We start from the raw sequence: 16,205 nt of genomic DNA on the forward strand, positions 1-16,205 counted from the left end.
AAGCGGAGAGGATATTACCCAATGAGAGGCCAGTGAGGAGTGACGTCATACCACGTCAGGTAAACCTCCTCCTCTTTAAATAATATAAATATAGATAATCTTACTGTTAAATATTACAAATTATGACAAAAATTCATAATTAAATAATTACAATTTGGAATAATATAATGACACAATAAGAATTAATATACATTGAAATAGGCAATGTCTTAAAAAAATTAATAAATAAAACTGAATTGAATTGTATCATTAACTGACCCAAAAACTTTTTTTTTAAATTTCACCGTGTTTCTGCAGGGTCAATAATTACCAAGTTTTAGTTTTAAAGTCAGTCCCTGACAAATTAAATGCTATGTGCTTGCCCTGGAGCTGTGCAATGATGAGCAAGTTTGTTTATAAAACAATAACCAATAAATATAATACGATAAGAATACTTATGATAATTATAAATTCAATCGTGAAAGATGTGCCTTAATGTGACACTAGCCAACTTTAAACTCATCCTGCCCTTTTCGAACGTCGTATGTGCGCATGTGCAAACTACCTGCCACACGTGTTCAGGTAAATCTTAGACTGCGCGACAAAAAAACTTAAACTTTCAAGTAAACGTTCTACGGTTAGCTTTGTGTGGCTATATGGAGTTATTCATATTTAATTACGTAGTGTTTGTGTGTCACATAATTGAGTTTATTTGTAAATACAGAGTAGTTATTTCATTGAGTTAATTAGCTAATTAGCAGTGTATTAGCTGGCTTAGCTAAGCGCTCAGTTATTTTACTGAGGTAACTTTTTACGACGTTGAAATCTGCAGCAATGAAACCGACGTTTCTCCCAAACACGATTCGGCCTAACCCGCCCTTGAGGAAACCGTCCTCGCATCCCGTGGACCCGTTCCCCGCCGTGTCTCCCCCGGGACCCGTCGCCATGTCCGGGGCAAAAGCAGCAGGTCCTGCATTCGGGCAAAGTAAGTGCCATCACACTACTAAACACTAACCACTGTCTGTTAAATACGCCGACTTATTTTACGTATATATTTTTTTAGGTCCCATCCTTTCACTTTTCGACAAGAATAAAGCTGCAGTATGTATAAAGCTCAGTAATTCACCATACCTTGGTGTCACCTGTGGAAAGTCAAGGTTCTTCTCGGTCTTTTTGTCTGCGTTCACAGATAACAGGCCCCACTTTATCTGCAGTGGCCATGCACCTCTGCAGTAATTGTGGCCATCAAGGTAATATTAGAGTATAAAGAAGTATGTTTGGACTTTTAAGATAAAAAAGGTGATTTCAGAATGAATAGTTTTGTTTTAATACATCACACTTACACTTTATTCAAGATGCACAACTATAAGAGAACTACAACTGCCCAACAAATAAATCTAATATTTGACTTTTAATGCATTTTGTAATATTTGCCTCATGTTCGCTAATATCATGGTGTGGCAAGTTGTTTTGTGTGTTGACCAAATTTGCCAGTGAGTTTTACTACTGTACGTTCCTGCTTTCCTTTTGTGAAACATGTTACTGTGTATGTACTGTACATTAATCAACAGGAAATTTCCGATGCAAGCGTTGCAAGAAGACCTTTTACTGCTCCGTGGCTTGTCAGACAGAAGATTGGAAGAAACACAAAGACATATGCAAATCCATTGGTTCAGAGCCTGTAATGTAAGTCCATGAACCCTAAAAGACAGGGACTTGTTGTTTGCATTGTAATGCTAAAAATGATCCTATTTATACATTTGAAACAAAATATGTATATAATGTCTGATTTATTCTTACCTCAAGCGAGAAATCTAAGGAAAGCAGCACTTTTTCAAACATAGTCGCGCCATTGAAGGTAAGAGTAAAAGACTTCAGGTAACATTTTAAATTGTAGCGCTATAGTTGTTTTTTTAATTGATCTTTTTTTGTTTGTTTTTTTTCTCTGGTTTTGAAGAATGCTGGTATTTCCAGCTCACAGAGGGTCTATTTGAAAGACCTGCAAGTGACTGAATTTGTAAAGGAAAAAGACATCCAGGTACCTAAACACAGAGCTAACAGTACAAGTTTAATTGCAATTCTAAAGTACCAAAGTATTTTTCAATATTTGTGAGTTGTAATTATTGTGTGTGGTTGTCAGGCATCTGTTGCGGAGTTCTACAACCCTGGCAGGTTTTTTATATATCCTCAAAGCTCTGTCCTTCTGGACACTCTGCGGAGCATTGGAAGCGAACTTCAGAAAACGTACAGCCGCCCTACAGTAGTGTCATATGTCCCCTTCGCTGGCGAGGTTTGCGCAGCACAGTACTCCTGTGATATGGTGAGCAGAGAGCCTCTTAAGCAGTTTGACCAGATGGCCAAATCAGTCTTTGATTGTCCCTGTTTTCTTCTTCCACTTTTTTAAACATAGCACTGGTACAGAGGTCTTGTCCAGAGTTTGTCCACTGACCACAAAATGGCCAACATTCTTTACATTGACTTTGGCAATGAAGAGGACGTACCTGTGGAGAGGATCAGGCCCCTGGCTTCTAATTTCAAGCAGTTCTGTCCATGCGTGAGTGTTCCACCCAATTGTTAATCATTCATAATCATGTTAATCATCATCAAGTATGGCTGTCAGGTGTTGTCATCCAGTAATTCCAGTATTAAAGGAATGCACTAATTTCTATATAGTAATAATTGTAATAGTAACTTTTCTCTGCTACTTCCAGGCAATACAGTGCCGCATTGCTGGGGTTGAGCCGGTGGGTGACAACTGGTCAGATGAATGCTGTTTTGCAGTTAGACAGATGTTGGCTGGAAAAGCCATAAGTGTGAGACTGGTGGACATTCTAGAAAACCTCATTCATGTGGTGGATGTCCAGCTTTCTGTGGGTATGTTGCCTAAGATTGGAACTAGAAAACATAAGAGATGATTTGATCATATTGTACATGGTTGCTGTCAGCCACAGTAAAAGTTATGCTCTCCTTGCTTCATGTAGGAAAGCAACTGAGCACATTTCTCATTGAGCACAGTTATGCAGCAGAGGACACAGTCAGCGGAAGTCTGACTGAGCAGGACATAAGTAAGTTCTTTATTTGTGGGGGACTTTATTAATATAAAAATCTATAAATGCTTGTCAAACTCGCATATATAAAATGAGTAGAACTAACTTTTAATCGTAATAATTAGTATTGTTATAAATCTTTTGCGTGTATTTTGATTTCAGAAGATATTGAGAGTGCTTCCTGGGATAACTTTAAACTTCAGTCCAGCGGGACAGATGACAACAGCTGGGCTCAGCCTCCTGAGCCACTGACACAGGCTGTGGGTGACTCCTTTTCTGTAGTGGTAACTCATTTCCAGTCACCCAGTGAAATTACTGTGCAGAAGTTGGACAATGCTCGTAAGAAAAAATTATTCTCATGCATTTGTTTTAAATAACCTGAGAGACCTGAGTAGAAAATCTGCTTAAGAGTACATGCAAGGATTTTGCTTGACAGGTTTGATTCAAGAGTTGCAATTACAGCTGAGGGAACACTGCAATCAAGTCCCTTCCTCACAGAACTTCAGGCCAGCACCTGGAACAGTTTGTTGTGCCCAGTTCTCAGGTACACTTTTACAGGTTTCACTCATTACATTATATTGCAAAATTACTTTTGTATCTTTCTTTGTGATTGTAAGTTTGAAGTGTGTGTGTGTGTTACCTGCAGAGGACAAGCAGTGGTACAGGGCAAAGGTTTTGGGTTATTCATCAGATAAAGGCGTTTGTGTTGGCTACCTTGACTTTGGCAACTGTGAGGAGGTTGGTCTAGAACGGCTGCAACCTATCAGCTCTTCTCTGCTGGCCCTTCCCATGCAGGCAATGCGTTGTGGATTAGCAGGTAAATGGGGATTCAAAGGCTTCGCTGCTTCACTGAGAGGAGGAACAATGGCATCTGGTGGCAGACTGGCATTACAGCAGCTGGTTGATAAATTGGCTGATGTCCCAGCACAGTATAACATTGTTTCAGTGCTAAATGTGTGTAGTAAAGCAATTTATTCAAGAGCTGGTGCTGTTTGCCCACTTCTAAAATGTGTTGTAACTAAAATGCAACTCGTACCCTTTTTTTTCACTCAAACATGGGCCATCTCTTTCAGGGGTACAGCCCATTTGTAAGACCTGGTCAGAGGAATGCCTGCTGACCCTGCAGCGAAGGGTTTCGAACAGAATTCTGCGCATTGAGATCCAGGCTGCTGATGAGGGCAAGGCCTTGGTGGCCATGATTGATGAAGCTAGTGATCCTCAGGCTAATATGGCAGAGCTGCTGATCTCTGCTGGTTTTGGAGCACCTGCTCCTGTTGGCACTATTGCTGACGAGCGGGTTGACCAGACAACTGCTGCAGAACCTGATGGTGGGAAATGTCTAAGATTGATAGCAGTATATATTATAAGCATTTTTATTTAGTAACTACACTCTATATGATGCATTTTTGCTGTTGAAACTTGCTTTTTAGTTCCTACACCAACCAGTGAACCTCTGGTGTGGTCTTGCGCTAATCTACCCTGCGATGGCCAGACAGTGGCACTGTTAACCAGCCTCGTGGAGAACCCTGGGGAGTTTTACTGCCACATCGACAGTCCTGCAGGTATTTTTTAATCTGCTGTCATTGATCATTAGTTTTATGTTGACACTTAAATGTCTGTCTGTCTGTCTGTCTGTCTGTCTGTCTGTCTGTCTGTCTGTCTGTCTGTCTGTCTGTCTGTCTGTCTGTCAGATCATCAGCGGCTGTTGGAGCTGATGACTGAATTGAAACAACATTGTGAGGCAGATGCAACGCCTTTTGAGCTCAAAGTGGGAGAACCTTGTTGTGCCATGTTCCCAGGTGAGACTACTGTGACAGTCACTGATTTGCAGCAGTTTTTTTAATTCCACTGGCAAAAATTGACATGGAACTTTTTTAAAGAACTGTAAAAACTCGTTACAGTACAGTAATGATGTGCTCTTTTCTCCCAAGGTCATAAAGAGTGGTATCGGGCTATGGTGAAAGGGTTTTGTGAAAACTTGGTCTCTGTCAGCTTTGTGGACTTTGGCTACACCATGAATGTGGAAAGGAGCCACCTTAGAGTAATTACACCTCAGCTTCTGACTCTACCTTTCCAGGCAATTCGATGCTTTCTAGCAGGTAGTTTCCAAGAGTCATTTTCCTGCTGTTTTTATTATTTCAGCATTTGTATTTGAAGAAATAGTATTGACTATGCTGAAAGCATTTGTTTTGGTCTAGGTGTGGAACCCCTGGGTTCTGAGTGGAGCAGTGAAGCCATCCTGTGGTTCCAGTCTCTGGTGGATGGTGTACATCTCTCTGCCCGTGTCCTGTCTTTCACTACACAGGGTTATGGTGTGAAGCTCGAGAGCCGAGGGCAGAATGTGGCAGTTGCCTTACACTTGGAGTGTCTAGCCAAAATCTCTGGAACAATGCACGAGACTCCTGTGACAACAGGCTCTGGGCCAAACTGCCAGGAGAATATGAAGGGAAATAATTACAGCCAAATACATTTGCAAGCTTTTGACCACACAGGAGCCGCTTCTAAGGAGATTCCAATTGAAAGGCTGGGAGGAACATCATCAGAAGGTCCGCTTGAATGTCCGTGTCCTCAGGTGACATGGTTTATTTTAAATGTGCAATTAAAACGTTAAACCCCTGTTTCAGTTCCATCTTTTCCAGTGGACTGGAAGACGGAAGAGCTGCCTCCTAACAAGACATTTCAGGCGTCTTTTGCAGCTTTCACAAGTCCCTCCCTGTTCTACCTGTTTGCCTTCAGCCAAGGTAAATGTTTTGCACGTCATAGGAACATGCACAAATACACAAATAAAAACCAAAGGCTTGTTTTAATTGCTGTGCTTGTTGTGACCGTAGTGGACAAGCAGAAGCTTCAGGAGGTGATGATGGAAGTGGCTGCCTACTGCACTAACAACTGGTCACCTTTATCGCTCCCTCTGACCAAACCTGCTCCTGGGGCAGCATGTTGTGCCCAGTTCTCTGGTAAAGAATCTCATGTTTACAAAAGTCAAGCATAGACTCCTGGCCACTAACAGGTGACCTGAATCCACTGATCTCTTCATCAAAGCACCAGGGTGCTATGGGAAGGCGGTCTGCTGGGGAACTTTGGGTCCCTTCCTGCAAAAGGGTGGGCCAACACATTAGGCAGGTGGTCACAATGCTATGGCTGATTGGGGTATACTGTAATCTGTGGTATTTCTATTTCAAAGACCACCTCGTGCTGTTCACTAGGAACTTGCATTATGTCTAATAGATACTGTCACCAGGGGAAAGCCCTTCACACAGGCAGTAAGAGCTCCACACATTGCTGGATGATTACAGGAAAGACATCCTGATACATCATTAAGCAGAAACAGCGTGTCCCTGTGATTTCTCCTGTCTCATTATTCTGTTCAGTTTTTTATGTTGAGACCGCACCTACAGTTGCCGCTGCAGACCCAAGCTGGTAATTTGGCCTCTGCTGTGAGCACACTGTGTAATTACGTGTAGGAGCAATGTGTAACAATCGTTGTCTTTTAAAAAAGGCATCCCGCTCTCTTAACAACAGGGTCTGGTTTAACAGAGTTGTTAGTTCTGTCAGAGTCTAGTTGTTGTTTTTTTTTATCCTTATTTCTTAGCATCCTTATCTTATTTATGTCTTGGCTTCTTTCAGCTGACAATAATTGGTACCGTGCCGTTGTTCTGGAGACTGGTGAAAGTGAGATAAAAGTCATTTATGCAGATTATGGGAACACTGCAAACGTGCCGTTATCTTGGATTTTGCCCATCCCTGCCCACCTGCTGCAGCTTCCTTTTCAGATCGTCCGCTGCACCCTTGCTGGTAATACAGAACAAAGTTATGTACTAATTCTCCATTCAGAAATTGAGTTTCATTTGTATCCTACTGTGATTTTGTTCTCTCCCCTGTCGCTCTACATTTGTAGGTAAGGAGCACTTTCCTGCGACGTGGTCGGAGGAAGTGCTGCAGATGTTCCGAAGCTTCCTGCTGAATGGCGCTCTGGCCACTGTCCGTTCATTCGACGGCTGTGCCAACGTGCTTTCACTCACTCTTCCTACTGAAAGAGGCGGAGGGGACCTCACAGCCATGATCTTGAAGGAACTACAGGTCCAAGGGGAGAACAGTCCTTACCTCACCATCCCCCACATGTCTGGGCTAACGGACAGCGGCACACCTGTCCGCAGTGCTACAACTCCACCCGACAGCCCTGAACCCAGGTCAAAACCTGAAACCCAGAAGAGGCCAGAAAATACAAGTGTCAACAGGGCTCTGACCGTGACCCCACAGCGAACACCCCAGCGTGAACAGCCCAATACCATCAGCTCTGCAGTGTCACTTAGTGGTAGGGTAACTTTACTCCTTTGTGCTGATTAATCATGTTGTAAAAAAATGTGTATAGATGGATTATGAACCGTAGCAAATGCAGAAGTCAACTTGTATATTTCTTTTCTTAGATCCTGGGACTACAAGGCAAACAGGGCCATCGTCTCAGAACTCCAACAGTATGTGCCTCAAAGCACTTGATTCCTGTCATGTCTGACCTATCATGTTCAATGTTCTTTGTTGAGCTCTTTAATGTGACCTCATGAGGTTCTGTATTTTTAAATTCCAGATCCTCAGACCTCCAGCTGCTGCAGCTGCTGTCAGAGACGAAACTCTCAGGTCAGAGCAAATTAAATTTGACCTCATTTTATTTTTATAAAATATGGATTTATTATTTACCTAGTAGTGATTGGAAGCTCTATCAATTAACTACGCTTACTTCCTCTCTATTTTTCTTTTCAGATGGACCACTTGGTACATTTAATGCAAGAGCTTATTAACCTTCACTCATCAACTTCTTAGTTAATAAAATAAATCTAACAGTTTTATAAGTTACTGTTTTTATTTTTTTACCATATCTGTTCTGTTAAGAAATTCATGTTAAACTGTTTGTGAAGGATATAACTGCATGCACTTTTTTCTGAGCCGCCATTGGTTTCGTTCACCTGTTCACACTGGATGGCCACCCTGATTTCAGTTTACATAAACCGTTTTGTGGCAAAACAAACTAGTGTTTTGTGTCGAATTCCTACTGTTCTTGAATGAGCTTGAGTTGGACAGTGGTTCTCTAGTTTTACAGCCCTTTGGGTCTGTGGGGTAGGTTCTCCTGAGGAGGAGGAAGCAGCTGGAGAGAGTGGATAGTCGTTTGTTAGCGCCTCGTGGCTCCGCGCTGTCTTGACTGGAGGAGGCTACCGGCGCAGGTACTTGAGAGGTGGGCGTGGCGAGTGGGTGGGGCCGCTGCCCCGCACGCTGCTGCGGAACTGCCGCACATCAGCGCTGCGCCGCGGAGCCCAGAGCGCCGACGGCGGTGGACCTCGCGCGGTAAGTTCCAAAGTCCTCTGTCGTCCTCGAAGAGCGCTAACGTTGAATGACGCGGCGTGAGCGTGAAAACGAATGCGTGGCGCAATTCAGAGCGACTAAATGTTGTTGAAGGGAACGGCCGCCGCAGATGGGAGACGAACTGCGGCATCTGACGCTAACTTGATGCGTTTCTTACATTCCTTTAGTCTTTAATTACGCTGACAAGCCTCCGTTTGTTTAAGTCCCAGCTGCTGTTGCGTGTCAGGGTCACAACCTTTAACCTCATCTCGAGACCAGAAGCTGGGAGAAACCAGCGTAACCCGATAAACTGTTAAATCATTTTCATGTTGCTTATTATTTAAGTCATTTTTATCACGTGTAAATAACGTGTCTGTCTTTTGCACTTAAAAACTGCGACTCCAAAGGCTAATGTAGCTCTGTGCTAATTATAGGCTGCAGTGCTTTCAAAGTTGGCAACCAGTTCAAAACACCAGTGGCTCAGGCAACCAGTTCAAAACACCAGTGTCTCAGGCCTGCCTTCATTTTAGAGCCGGTACATTTGTAGGAATCCATCGTTTTCCATTCGAATTCCAATGCAGGTCAGGTCAGGTCGACCACATGATCGCTTCAGTCCTGGATTGAGACATGTAGAGAGTCAATCTGTTAAAACTGGAGGAGGATGATGATGATGATGATGGTGGTTTAGCTGGATCCACACAACCACGAGGTGATTACTGACAGACAGACATAATAGGGGATCCAGGCATCCAGAAGAATGTGTGTGAGGAAGCAGCCAATTTCATTTTAACGTGTGTGTGTGTGTGTGTGTGTGTGTGTGTGTGTGTGTGTGTGTGTGTGTGTGTGTGTGTGTGTGTTTTTTATGACGGCACGCATAACTGCACACAACAGCACACACTTGGCGCGGCTCCGTCCTGCACACAAGCCGCTCTCTGTCTGGAGCGCACACAGGCTCACCTGTAGGACGACTGCCTGTGTCTGTGCACCTCATCCCACCCAAACACACACTTCACACACAACCGGGACATTACGGCAAAGCTTATCTGCAGCCGGAGTTAATCAAACCCCGTGTGCAGCCTTTGAGCTCGCGTGTACCCGACCGCGAACACAGTGATGATGATGATGATGATGATGATGATGATGATGATGATGATGCTGCTGCGGTCCAACAGGGCCCCGTGTTGTTTCTCACAAACAAAAGGTCACGTTTCCCCAAATGTGTCAGTGGGTCACCGTTCCCCCAGACGTGCAGCTACAGCCCTCGCTGCATTCTTCATTCACTGCTGTGAAGGACGTGCTCCAGCACACTTCAAAAGCAGACGGCATCTCGTCCAGACAAAACAGGGCCCGATGCGCGTGCACCGACGGCTCGGTGCAGTCGAGTGTGTCGACTGTTGCCCACCAGCGGATCAAGGTGACTTGTGTTACAGACCCACACAAAGGTAAGTGTTGTGTGTGTGGTCACGTACGTCACCGCTTCTCCAAGTGGAACATGCGGCCTGTGATTATCCAATAATAGCAGTATAAACCAGCCTGTCTTGGCTTCTGCCTCAGCTCGACTGGTTTCAAAGCAGTAGCTCAAAACAAATGTCCGGCACAACTTGTAAAATATTGTGTTGCGCTTTTAATGTTACAAACCCTCCTTCCCTCTGAGCCTTTATCTGTTTATCATTCCAGGTGTCCCAACATGCTCCGTGTTACACCGCTCTCCCTCCCGTTGCTGCTGCTGCTGCTTTTCCAAGGTCGGTTGATTGACTTTATTACTGGTTTCCTTTTGCTTTCATTCGAGTGACTTCTCTGGTATTTGACGCCTGGGGAAAGGTTACGGAGCGGTTTTTACATCCGCTCACTTCCTCCTGCACCGTTCGTGCTCCTAGTGAACCCATCAGATTGTGATTGAGCCTTTGTGTCGTTTCGAGGCGACTTCCTGCCTCCCGCTCGTTTCCAGGCATCACGTTTTACATTGTCTGTCGCTCTCTCGGACACGAGCGTACCGGCATTTGCCCGAGGGCAGAGGCAGCAATATAATCTTTGAGTTGTTTTCAAAAATGACTGCCTGAGCAGCACCTGAACTATTTACTACTGCTGGTGTTAAGACTTTGAACTTGAGCAAACCAGACCGTTTCACTGCAGCAGCATTGACCCCCCCCCCCCCCCCCCCCCCCCCTCCCCCCCAGATGACACGTCGCAGCACAGCGCGTGGAATTCCACTGTAAGACAATATTCATTTGTTCTGCCGGACCGGGACGGGACCGACGCCAAACACTTCTCATCTCCTCGGCCCTAATCTCTCCGCTGATATTCCTCCGTGTTCTCGTTCAAAGGCATCAAAAGTCGACCACGAACAGGGCGGCTTTTTGTTCAGCGCCAAGATCCTAAGCTTTCCTGTCTGAGGGTCTGACGTTGGAAACAGGGGCGGATGAAAGGATGGGGAAGAGGTTGGAGACTGACTGGGGATCAACATTCAGCCTCAAGAACACGTCTTCTCATTTAACACCCGAACCTGAACATGCGGGAGTTTTAGTGCCGCTCTAAATTCTCCGCTGACCCTTTTTTGATGTTTCTGTCCGTCTCTGTTTGACACATGCAGAGGTCAGGTTGAAGGTAATCAGCAGGTGCTAAATCAGCGCCGGCGGGACGGGTCTGACTGCTCTCTGCGTAGAATCGGTTCAGTGCTCGTGCACTCGGTCTCTGGGCCGGACGCGTGCCTGCGTGGCCCGTCGGCGTTGCCAGGGACGACCAGATAGTTCACATGCGCTCCTGGCAGGCACCACGTGCTGCTCGGCCCTCTCTGGGCTCCGTGTGCGACTGAATGGAGCCAGAGAGCGGCTTTCTTCCCCTGTCTGCTCTCATCAGCTTTAAATAGTCAATTATCCGACGCAGGAGGGGTCAAGTTTGTGTGAGAGGAAACATTGTTATAGCAACTCCTATAAATGGGTTCGTTTGCACTGATGGATAGAAGTTACTGTTTAAATGGCCTATTTTTTTTACACCAATTCGTGTTGTGTGTAGTGCAGCAGGGCTCGTCCACGCAGGAGATCCGAACCAGCCGCGAGAACCTGGTGAAGATCGACGCGGCAGCAGACGGTGAGTCCGGCGCCACCTCCCTTCTGGGTCTGCATGGTGCTCGGTGGCGAGTCGCTGACAGACAGACGGACGGACGGCACACTCTCCCTGTCTCTAATGGGCCTTTTCACCATCAGCTGCACATTCTAACACGGCGGCAGCGCCTCGTTATTCACGCGGGGCGAGTGCGGGCCTGCAGGAGACGGGGGCGTGGGGCCGTCCTCCTGGTAATGGTTCTGGGGGAAGCATAATTGAGTCCTGGCATGCTAAGCTGTTTTTTCTCTCATTATGTCAAGGTATTATTTTCATCTCAGCAGCCCAGTCGAAAACGAACTGGGATAATCTTATAATGCCCGCATACAATACACTCAGCAATAGATGCCCTTAAGCAGGAATGCAGGGAAGGATTTGTTCATGAATGACTGTTTTCATCTGCGTATCAAACGTGTTTAACCTTTATTTTGCGTGGGAAGTGATGCAGTGCTCAGCAGCGATGGACGTCCTCTTCCTCCTGGACGGCTCCTACAGCGTGGGGAAGGGCGGCTTCGAGCGGTCCAAGCACTATGCAGTCAAGCTGTGTCAGGCGCTGGTTACAGGACCGGACCAGGTTTGTTTTCTGTGTCCTCCCTCGTTTCCCGTCTCCACTCGGTGCTGGTAACTCTGCTTGTCCAGGTGCGGGTCGGCCTGATTCAGTTCGGTTCTGCTCCTCGACTGGAGTTCGCCCTGGACTCGCACGCCTCCAAACAGGAACTGAAGAAGCGCATCAAGAATGTTTCCTACAGGTGTGTTTTTCTCGCTTCCTGTTGAACACGGCCGAGGCAACGTGATCGGAGAGATTCGTGATTGTGACACACGGGTCAAAGTCAAATTAAGCAACCGATGAAGCAGCGGTTATGAAAGACATACAGTGAAAGTCTTTGTTTCGAGGTTTGGATCCTGGTCACGGTTCTGCAGAATAGTCCAGTCATCAGGAAAGGGTTTAGGTTTATCAACAGCACAAGGAAAGAGGGAGTGTGTTTTTTTTTCACTTATTAAACAGTTTCTACTAATGATTAACTGCTTTGTAACATTCTTCTATGATTAAGAATAAAAGATTAAAAAAAAACACGCCAGTCCTAAATGAGACAAGAGGATAAACAACAGCTGCAAAAGCTTATGAGTCACCGAAGACCAGCCTTTATCTATTAGTGTTACTGTACCAGAGTGAGCACACATTGAATAAAGGAGAGAAAGCTTGTGCTGATTATGAAGGAGCCAACAGCAACAAGAGGATTGCACTTAAACGCGTCACAATATGCTTCATTAATTAAAATGCTTTATTCTGTCTCGACTGGCAAAGGATTTTTCTCTGTTTAGTAAAACAGAAAGGATTTCTTGCTTTTTGGGCCCTGCAGCGATGAAGCGCGAGGCACTAAAGCCAAATAAAATCAGCGCGGTTTACTTTGGCAGTGATTTACTTCAGCCCCCGCCTCCGCTGGCTTCTGTAGTACATCGCTTTAGTCGTTGCAGTGTCAGTGTTGTTGTAACATTAACTTCAAAGTCCGTGTATCAGGGGCGGCGGCACCCAGACGGGCCTGGCGCTGAAGTACATCCTGAGGAAGGGTTTCCCAGGCGGCCGCAACTCCTCCAGCGCGGCCCAGATCCTGGTCCTGCTGTCCGACGGGAAGTCCCAGGGCAGCGCCGTGCAGGCGGCGGCTCAGCTCAAACGGACCGGCGTGGTTCTGTTTGCCGTGGGCCTCCGCTACCCCAGGTGGGTCTGATTTTGAGAAGACTAAAGATAAAGAGTCGGACTGAGCACTAAATGTGAGTTGGGTCAGATGGGAGGAGCTCCACGCTCTGGCCAGCGAGCCGCCGGAGGCCCACGTCTTCTTCGCCGAGCATTTCCGGGACGCCGTCAACGGCCTGTACACGACGCTGACCGCCTCCTCCGTCTGTGACGCCTCCCCTCCAGGTAGGCCGGCGCACCCTGGCGGCAATAACAAGCGCTCCTCGCGGTTGCTCTCATCCCGCTCGCCTCGTCCCGTTCAGGCTGCCGGGCGGAGCCGTTCGCCTGCGAGCGGAGGACGCTGGAGACCGTGAAGGAGCTGCAGGGGAACTTCATGTGTTGGAAAGGCTCCGAGGGCTCCGCCCCGTACACGTCGGTCTGCCCCCATTACAGGCAAGCGACATGCACATCAGCACGCGAGCACCCTGCCTCAGAACCGGTCCACGTTCACACCCGAGGCGCTTTATTATTGTTGTACCTGTTGTGATAAAGAAGTCTGTCACATTTCTATCACACAATGAGAAAGTGTTAATAAAAGCTCGACCCTCCTGGGGGGGACATGAAAATGGCCTTTGATAAAATTGATTTCATGGAGCCCAGTTCGCTCCATCGCCGCTCTTCATGTCGTCCATTGTGTTGCAGGTACAGCCGGGTTTACAGGAGACATCCGTCCGTTTGCCAGCGAACTCTCTGCGCAGGTAAAGTCGCCCCGGACCATTCGGGCCTTTTTATTGTAGTTCTGAATGTGCCGCCTCACCTCTCGCCCTCCGCTCTAGACCCCTGTGACTCTCAGCCGTGTCTGAATGGTGGGACCTGTGTGTCAGAAGGTCCGGAGGGCTACCGCTGCGTGTGCCCCCCCGGCTATGGAGGAGACCCACTCTGTGGTTGGTTCCCTGTCTGTGCAGATCTTAACCCTTTAATGCGGAGCCCCCACTGACCCAGGGCCCCCCTTGCCCCCCCTTTCCACAGCTCCTGCGTTGTCCCTGGACTGCTCCGTGGACCTGCTCTTCCTGCTGGAGGGCTCTGCTGCCACCACCCTGGAGGGTTTCCTGCGCATCAAATCCTTCTTAAAGCGCTTCCTGCAGACGGTGATCGGCTCCGACAGCCCCAGTAAAGTCGGCCTGGCGGTGTTCGGCGGAGAAACACGCGTGGACGTCCCGGTTGGCAAGTTCAAAGGGGACCTGAGGGCCCTGCTCAAGGCCGTGGATGCGCTCCAGCTGATGGGGGGCCGGACCCTGACCGGCCAGGCCCTTCGCCACGTCACGCGCCACGGCTTTGTGAGCGCGCCGGTCTTCGCCGACGTCGCCGACGACCTTCCTCGCGTGGTGGTCCTGCTGACGGCCACGTCTGCCGCCGACGAGGTCGTGGAGCCTTCAAAATATGCGCGCGACAGGGAAATCTTCCTCATTGGGGTGGGACCGGAGCGCTTAAAGGAGGAGTTGAATAATATCACGGGAAACCCCCAGAGGACGCTGACCTACACATCACCCGACAGGTTCACCGCCAAGATCCCTGAGCTCAGGGCCAAAATCTGCAGTGTGGACACACAAGGTACTGCAGGGAACAACAGGGTGTTTACAAAGGAATACACAAAATACTCGGTCTCCTGTCTTTTTCCAGGTTGTCTGGGCCAAGCTGTGGACTTGGTGTTCGCCCTGGACGCCTCCGGCGGCGTCGGCCGTGAGAACTTTGCCACGCTCCGGGACTTCGTGCGCAGCCTCACGGTCCAGTTCGACATCAACCGCGACGTGGCCCAGGTGGCCCTGGTGGCCTACGGCCGGCGAGCCACCACCGTGTTCCGCCTGGACGCCCACGACTCCGGCTCCGCCGTCCTCAAGGCCGTCGGCGAGGCCGGCTACGCGGGCGGCGCGGCCTCCACCGGCACCGCGCTGCTGCACGTCCACGCCGGCGTGCTGACGGTGGCCCAGGGGGCGCGGCCTGGGGTCAACAAGGCCGTGGTGGTGGTGACGGACGGCTCGGGGGGCGACGACGCCGCCGTGCCGGCGCAGAAGATCCGGGACGACGGCGTGTCGCTGTTCGTGATCGGCATCGGCGACGTGCAGAGGGAGAAGCTGCTGCAGATCGCCGGGTCGGAGGAGCGCGTGATCTCGGTGCCGTTTTACGAGGATCTCAAGTACTTCGAGGACGTGCTCGTCCAGATGCTGTGTTCAGGTGAGTGAAAGGAGCTGATCGGATTTGTCCAGGACAGGCTTCCTGATGGTGCGCTGTCTCCTCATTAGCCGTTTTCTGACGCTTTAATTCATCAGAGGTCAAGAAACCAGTAAACCTGTGCAAACCCAACCCTTGCATGAACGCCGGGGTGTGCGTCCTGTCCGGGGGGAGCTACCGGTGCCGCTGCCAAAACTACGAAGGGCCGCACTGCGAAACCAGTCAGTGGTCTTTGCTGCCTATTTTCTTGAATCTCGCGCTTTTCCTCTTCCTTTGCCCTTTTTACAACTCGTCTCTGTTGGCAGAGAGCAGCACGCCTTCAAGGGGCGATCTGCCCAGGGCTGCGGCGCTGCAGAAGAAGAGCAGGAAGAAGAAGAGCCACCAGGAGCTCCTGCATCACTACAAACTGCACCGGAGGAGAAGTTCTGCCTGAGACGCTGCACATCCTGTGGAGGGTACACAATGGAGGAGAGGGGGAACGGATACTGATGTCTTTGTATTGTTTCAGTATTTAAAGTTGCACTCAAATTTTAACAAGTGCCTTCAACCTGTATGTTCGTACACAGCTTTGGTTCCTAGTGGCTGTTTGTGTGAACCTTTACACTTATTCTAGTGCAAAGTATCTTAATGTTTTTTATCACGTCAACTTTTATATTATGTGTCTGTTTTTTAGGTAATTGTGATTATGAATTATTTCCTACCTCCAGTCATGTTTGAAACTTATAGTAATTACTAAGTCTGTACTAACATCTCTAAAGTGAACACTTTGCACCTTCCCTCTTCATGAATGTTTAATGCTGCAGGTGTCTTTGTCTGCTGCCATTTTCATAAACACATGACCTCAC

At 47.9% G+C, this 16,205-nt stretch overlaps 2 protein-coding genes across 5 annotated transcripts; both read left to right on the forward strand.

The window, feature by feature from the left end:
* Window positions 1-442: 442 nt before the first annotated feature.
* tdrd1 (tudor domain containing 1) lies at window positions 443-8,049 on the forward strand. The gene is made up of 26 exons (XM_029134185.3): window positions 443-561; window positions 812-964; window positions 1,043-1,080; window positions 1,169-1,229; window positions 1,551-1,665; window positions 1,786-1,837; window positions 1,937-2,017; window positions 2,120-2,299; window positions 2,390-2,533; window positions 2,691-2,853; window positions 2,961-3,044; window positions 3,189-3,365; window positions 3,463-3,570; window positions 3,673-3,843; window positions 4,100-4,354; window positions 4,457-4,588; window positions 4,718-4,825; window positions 4,958-5,125; window positions 5,225-5,572; window positions 5,651-5,767; window positions 5,858-5,983; window positions 6,654-6,821; window positions 6,925-7,341; window positions 7,454-7,501; window positions 7,612-7,661; window positions 7,785-8,049. The coding sequence occupies exons 1-26, from the start codon at window positions 465-467 to the stop codon at window positions 7,842-7,844; spliced, it is 3,621 nt and encodes a 1,206-aa protein (XP_028990018.2). The 5' UTR covers window positions 443-464; the 3' UTR covers window positions 7,845-8,049.
* A 199-nt stretch (window positions 8,050-8,248) lies between these two features.
* vwa2 (von Willebrand factor A domain containing 2) lies at window positions 8,249-16,204 on the forward strand. Of its 4 annotated transcripts, XM_029134190.3 has the most exons (15): window positions 8,252-8,363; window positions 9,533-9,802; window positions 10,038-10,102; window positions 11,378-11,447; window positions 11,900-12,033; window positions 12,099-12,208; window positions 12,979-13,176; window positions 13,244-13,377; window positions 13,455-13,584; window positions 13,834-13,889; window positions 13,968-14,075; window positions 14,161-14,742; window positions 14,812-15,363; window positions 15,459-15,581; window positions 15,666-16,204. In XM_029134190.3, exons 2-15 carry the CDS (start codon window positions 9,577-9,579, stop codon window positions 15,791-15,793), a joined length of 2,616 nt encoding a protein of 871 aa, XP_028990023.1. In that variant the 5' UTR covers window positions 8,252-8,363; window positions 9,533-9,576; the 3' UTR covers window positions 15,794-16,204. The 4 variants fall into 4 exon arrangements, with proteins under 4 accessions (XP_028990021.1, XP_028990023.1, XP_028990020.1 ...); XM_029134188.3 differs by lacking the exon at window positions 9,533-9,802 and having other exon boundaries at window positions 8,249-8,363; window positions 11,373-11,447; XM_029134191.3 differs by lacking the exon at window positions 8,252-8,363 and having other exon boundaries at window positions 9,734-9,802; window positions 11,373-11,447.
* Window position 16,205: the final 1 nt, after the last annotated feature.

The sequence above is a fragment of the Betta splendens genome, chromosome 19, assembly GCF_900634795.4.
Source record: "Betta splendens chromosome 19, fBetSpl5.4, whole genome shotgun sequence".
Lineage (NCBI taxonomy): Eukaryota > Metazoa > Chordata > Actinopteri > Anabantiformes > Osphronemidae > Betta > Betta splendens.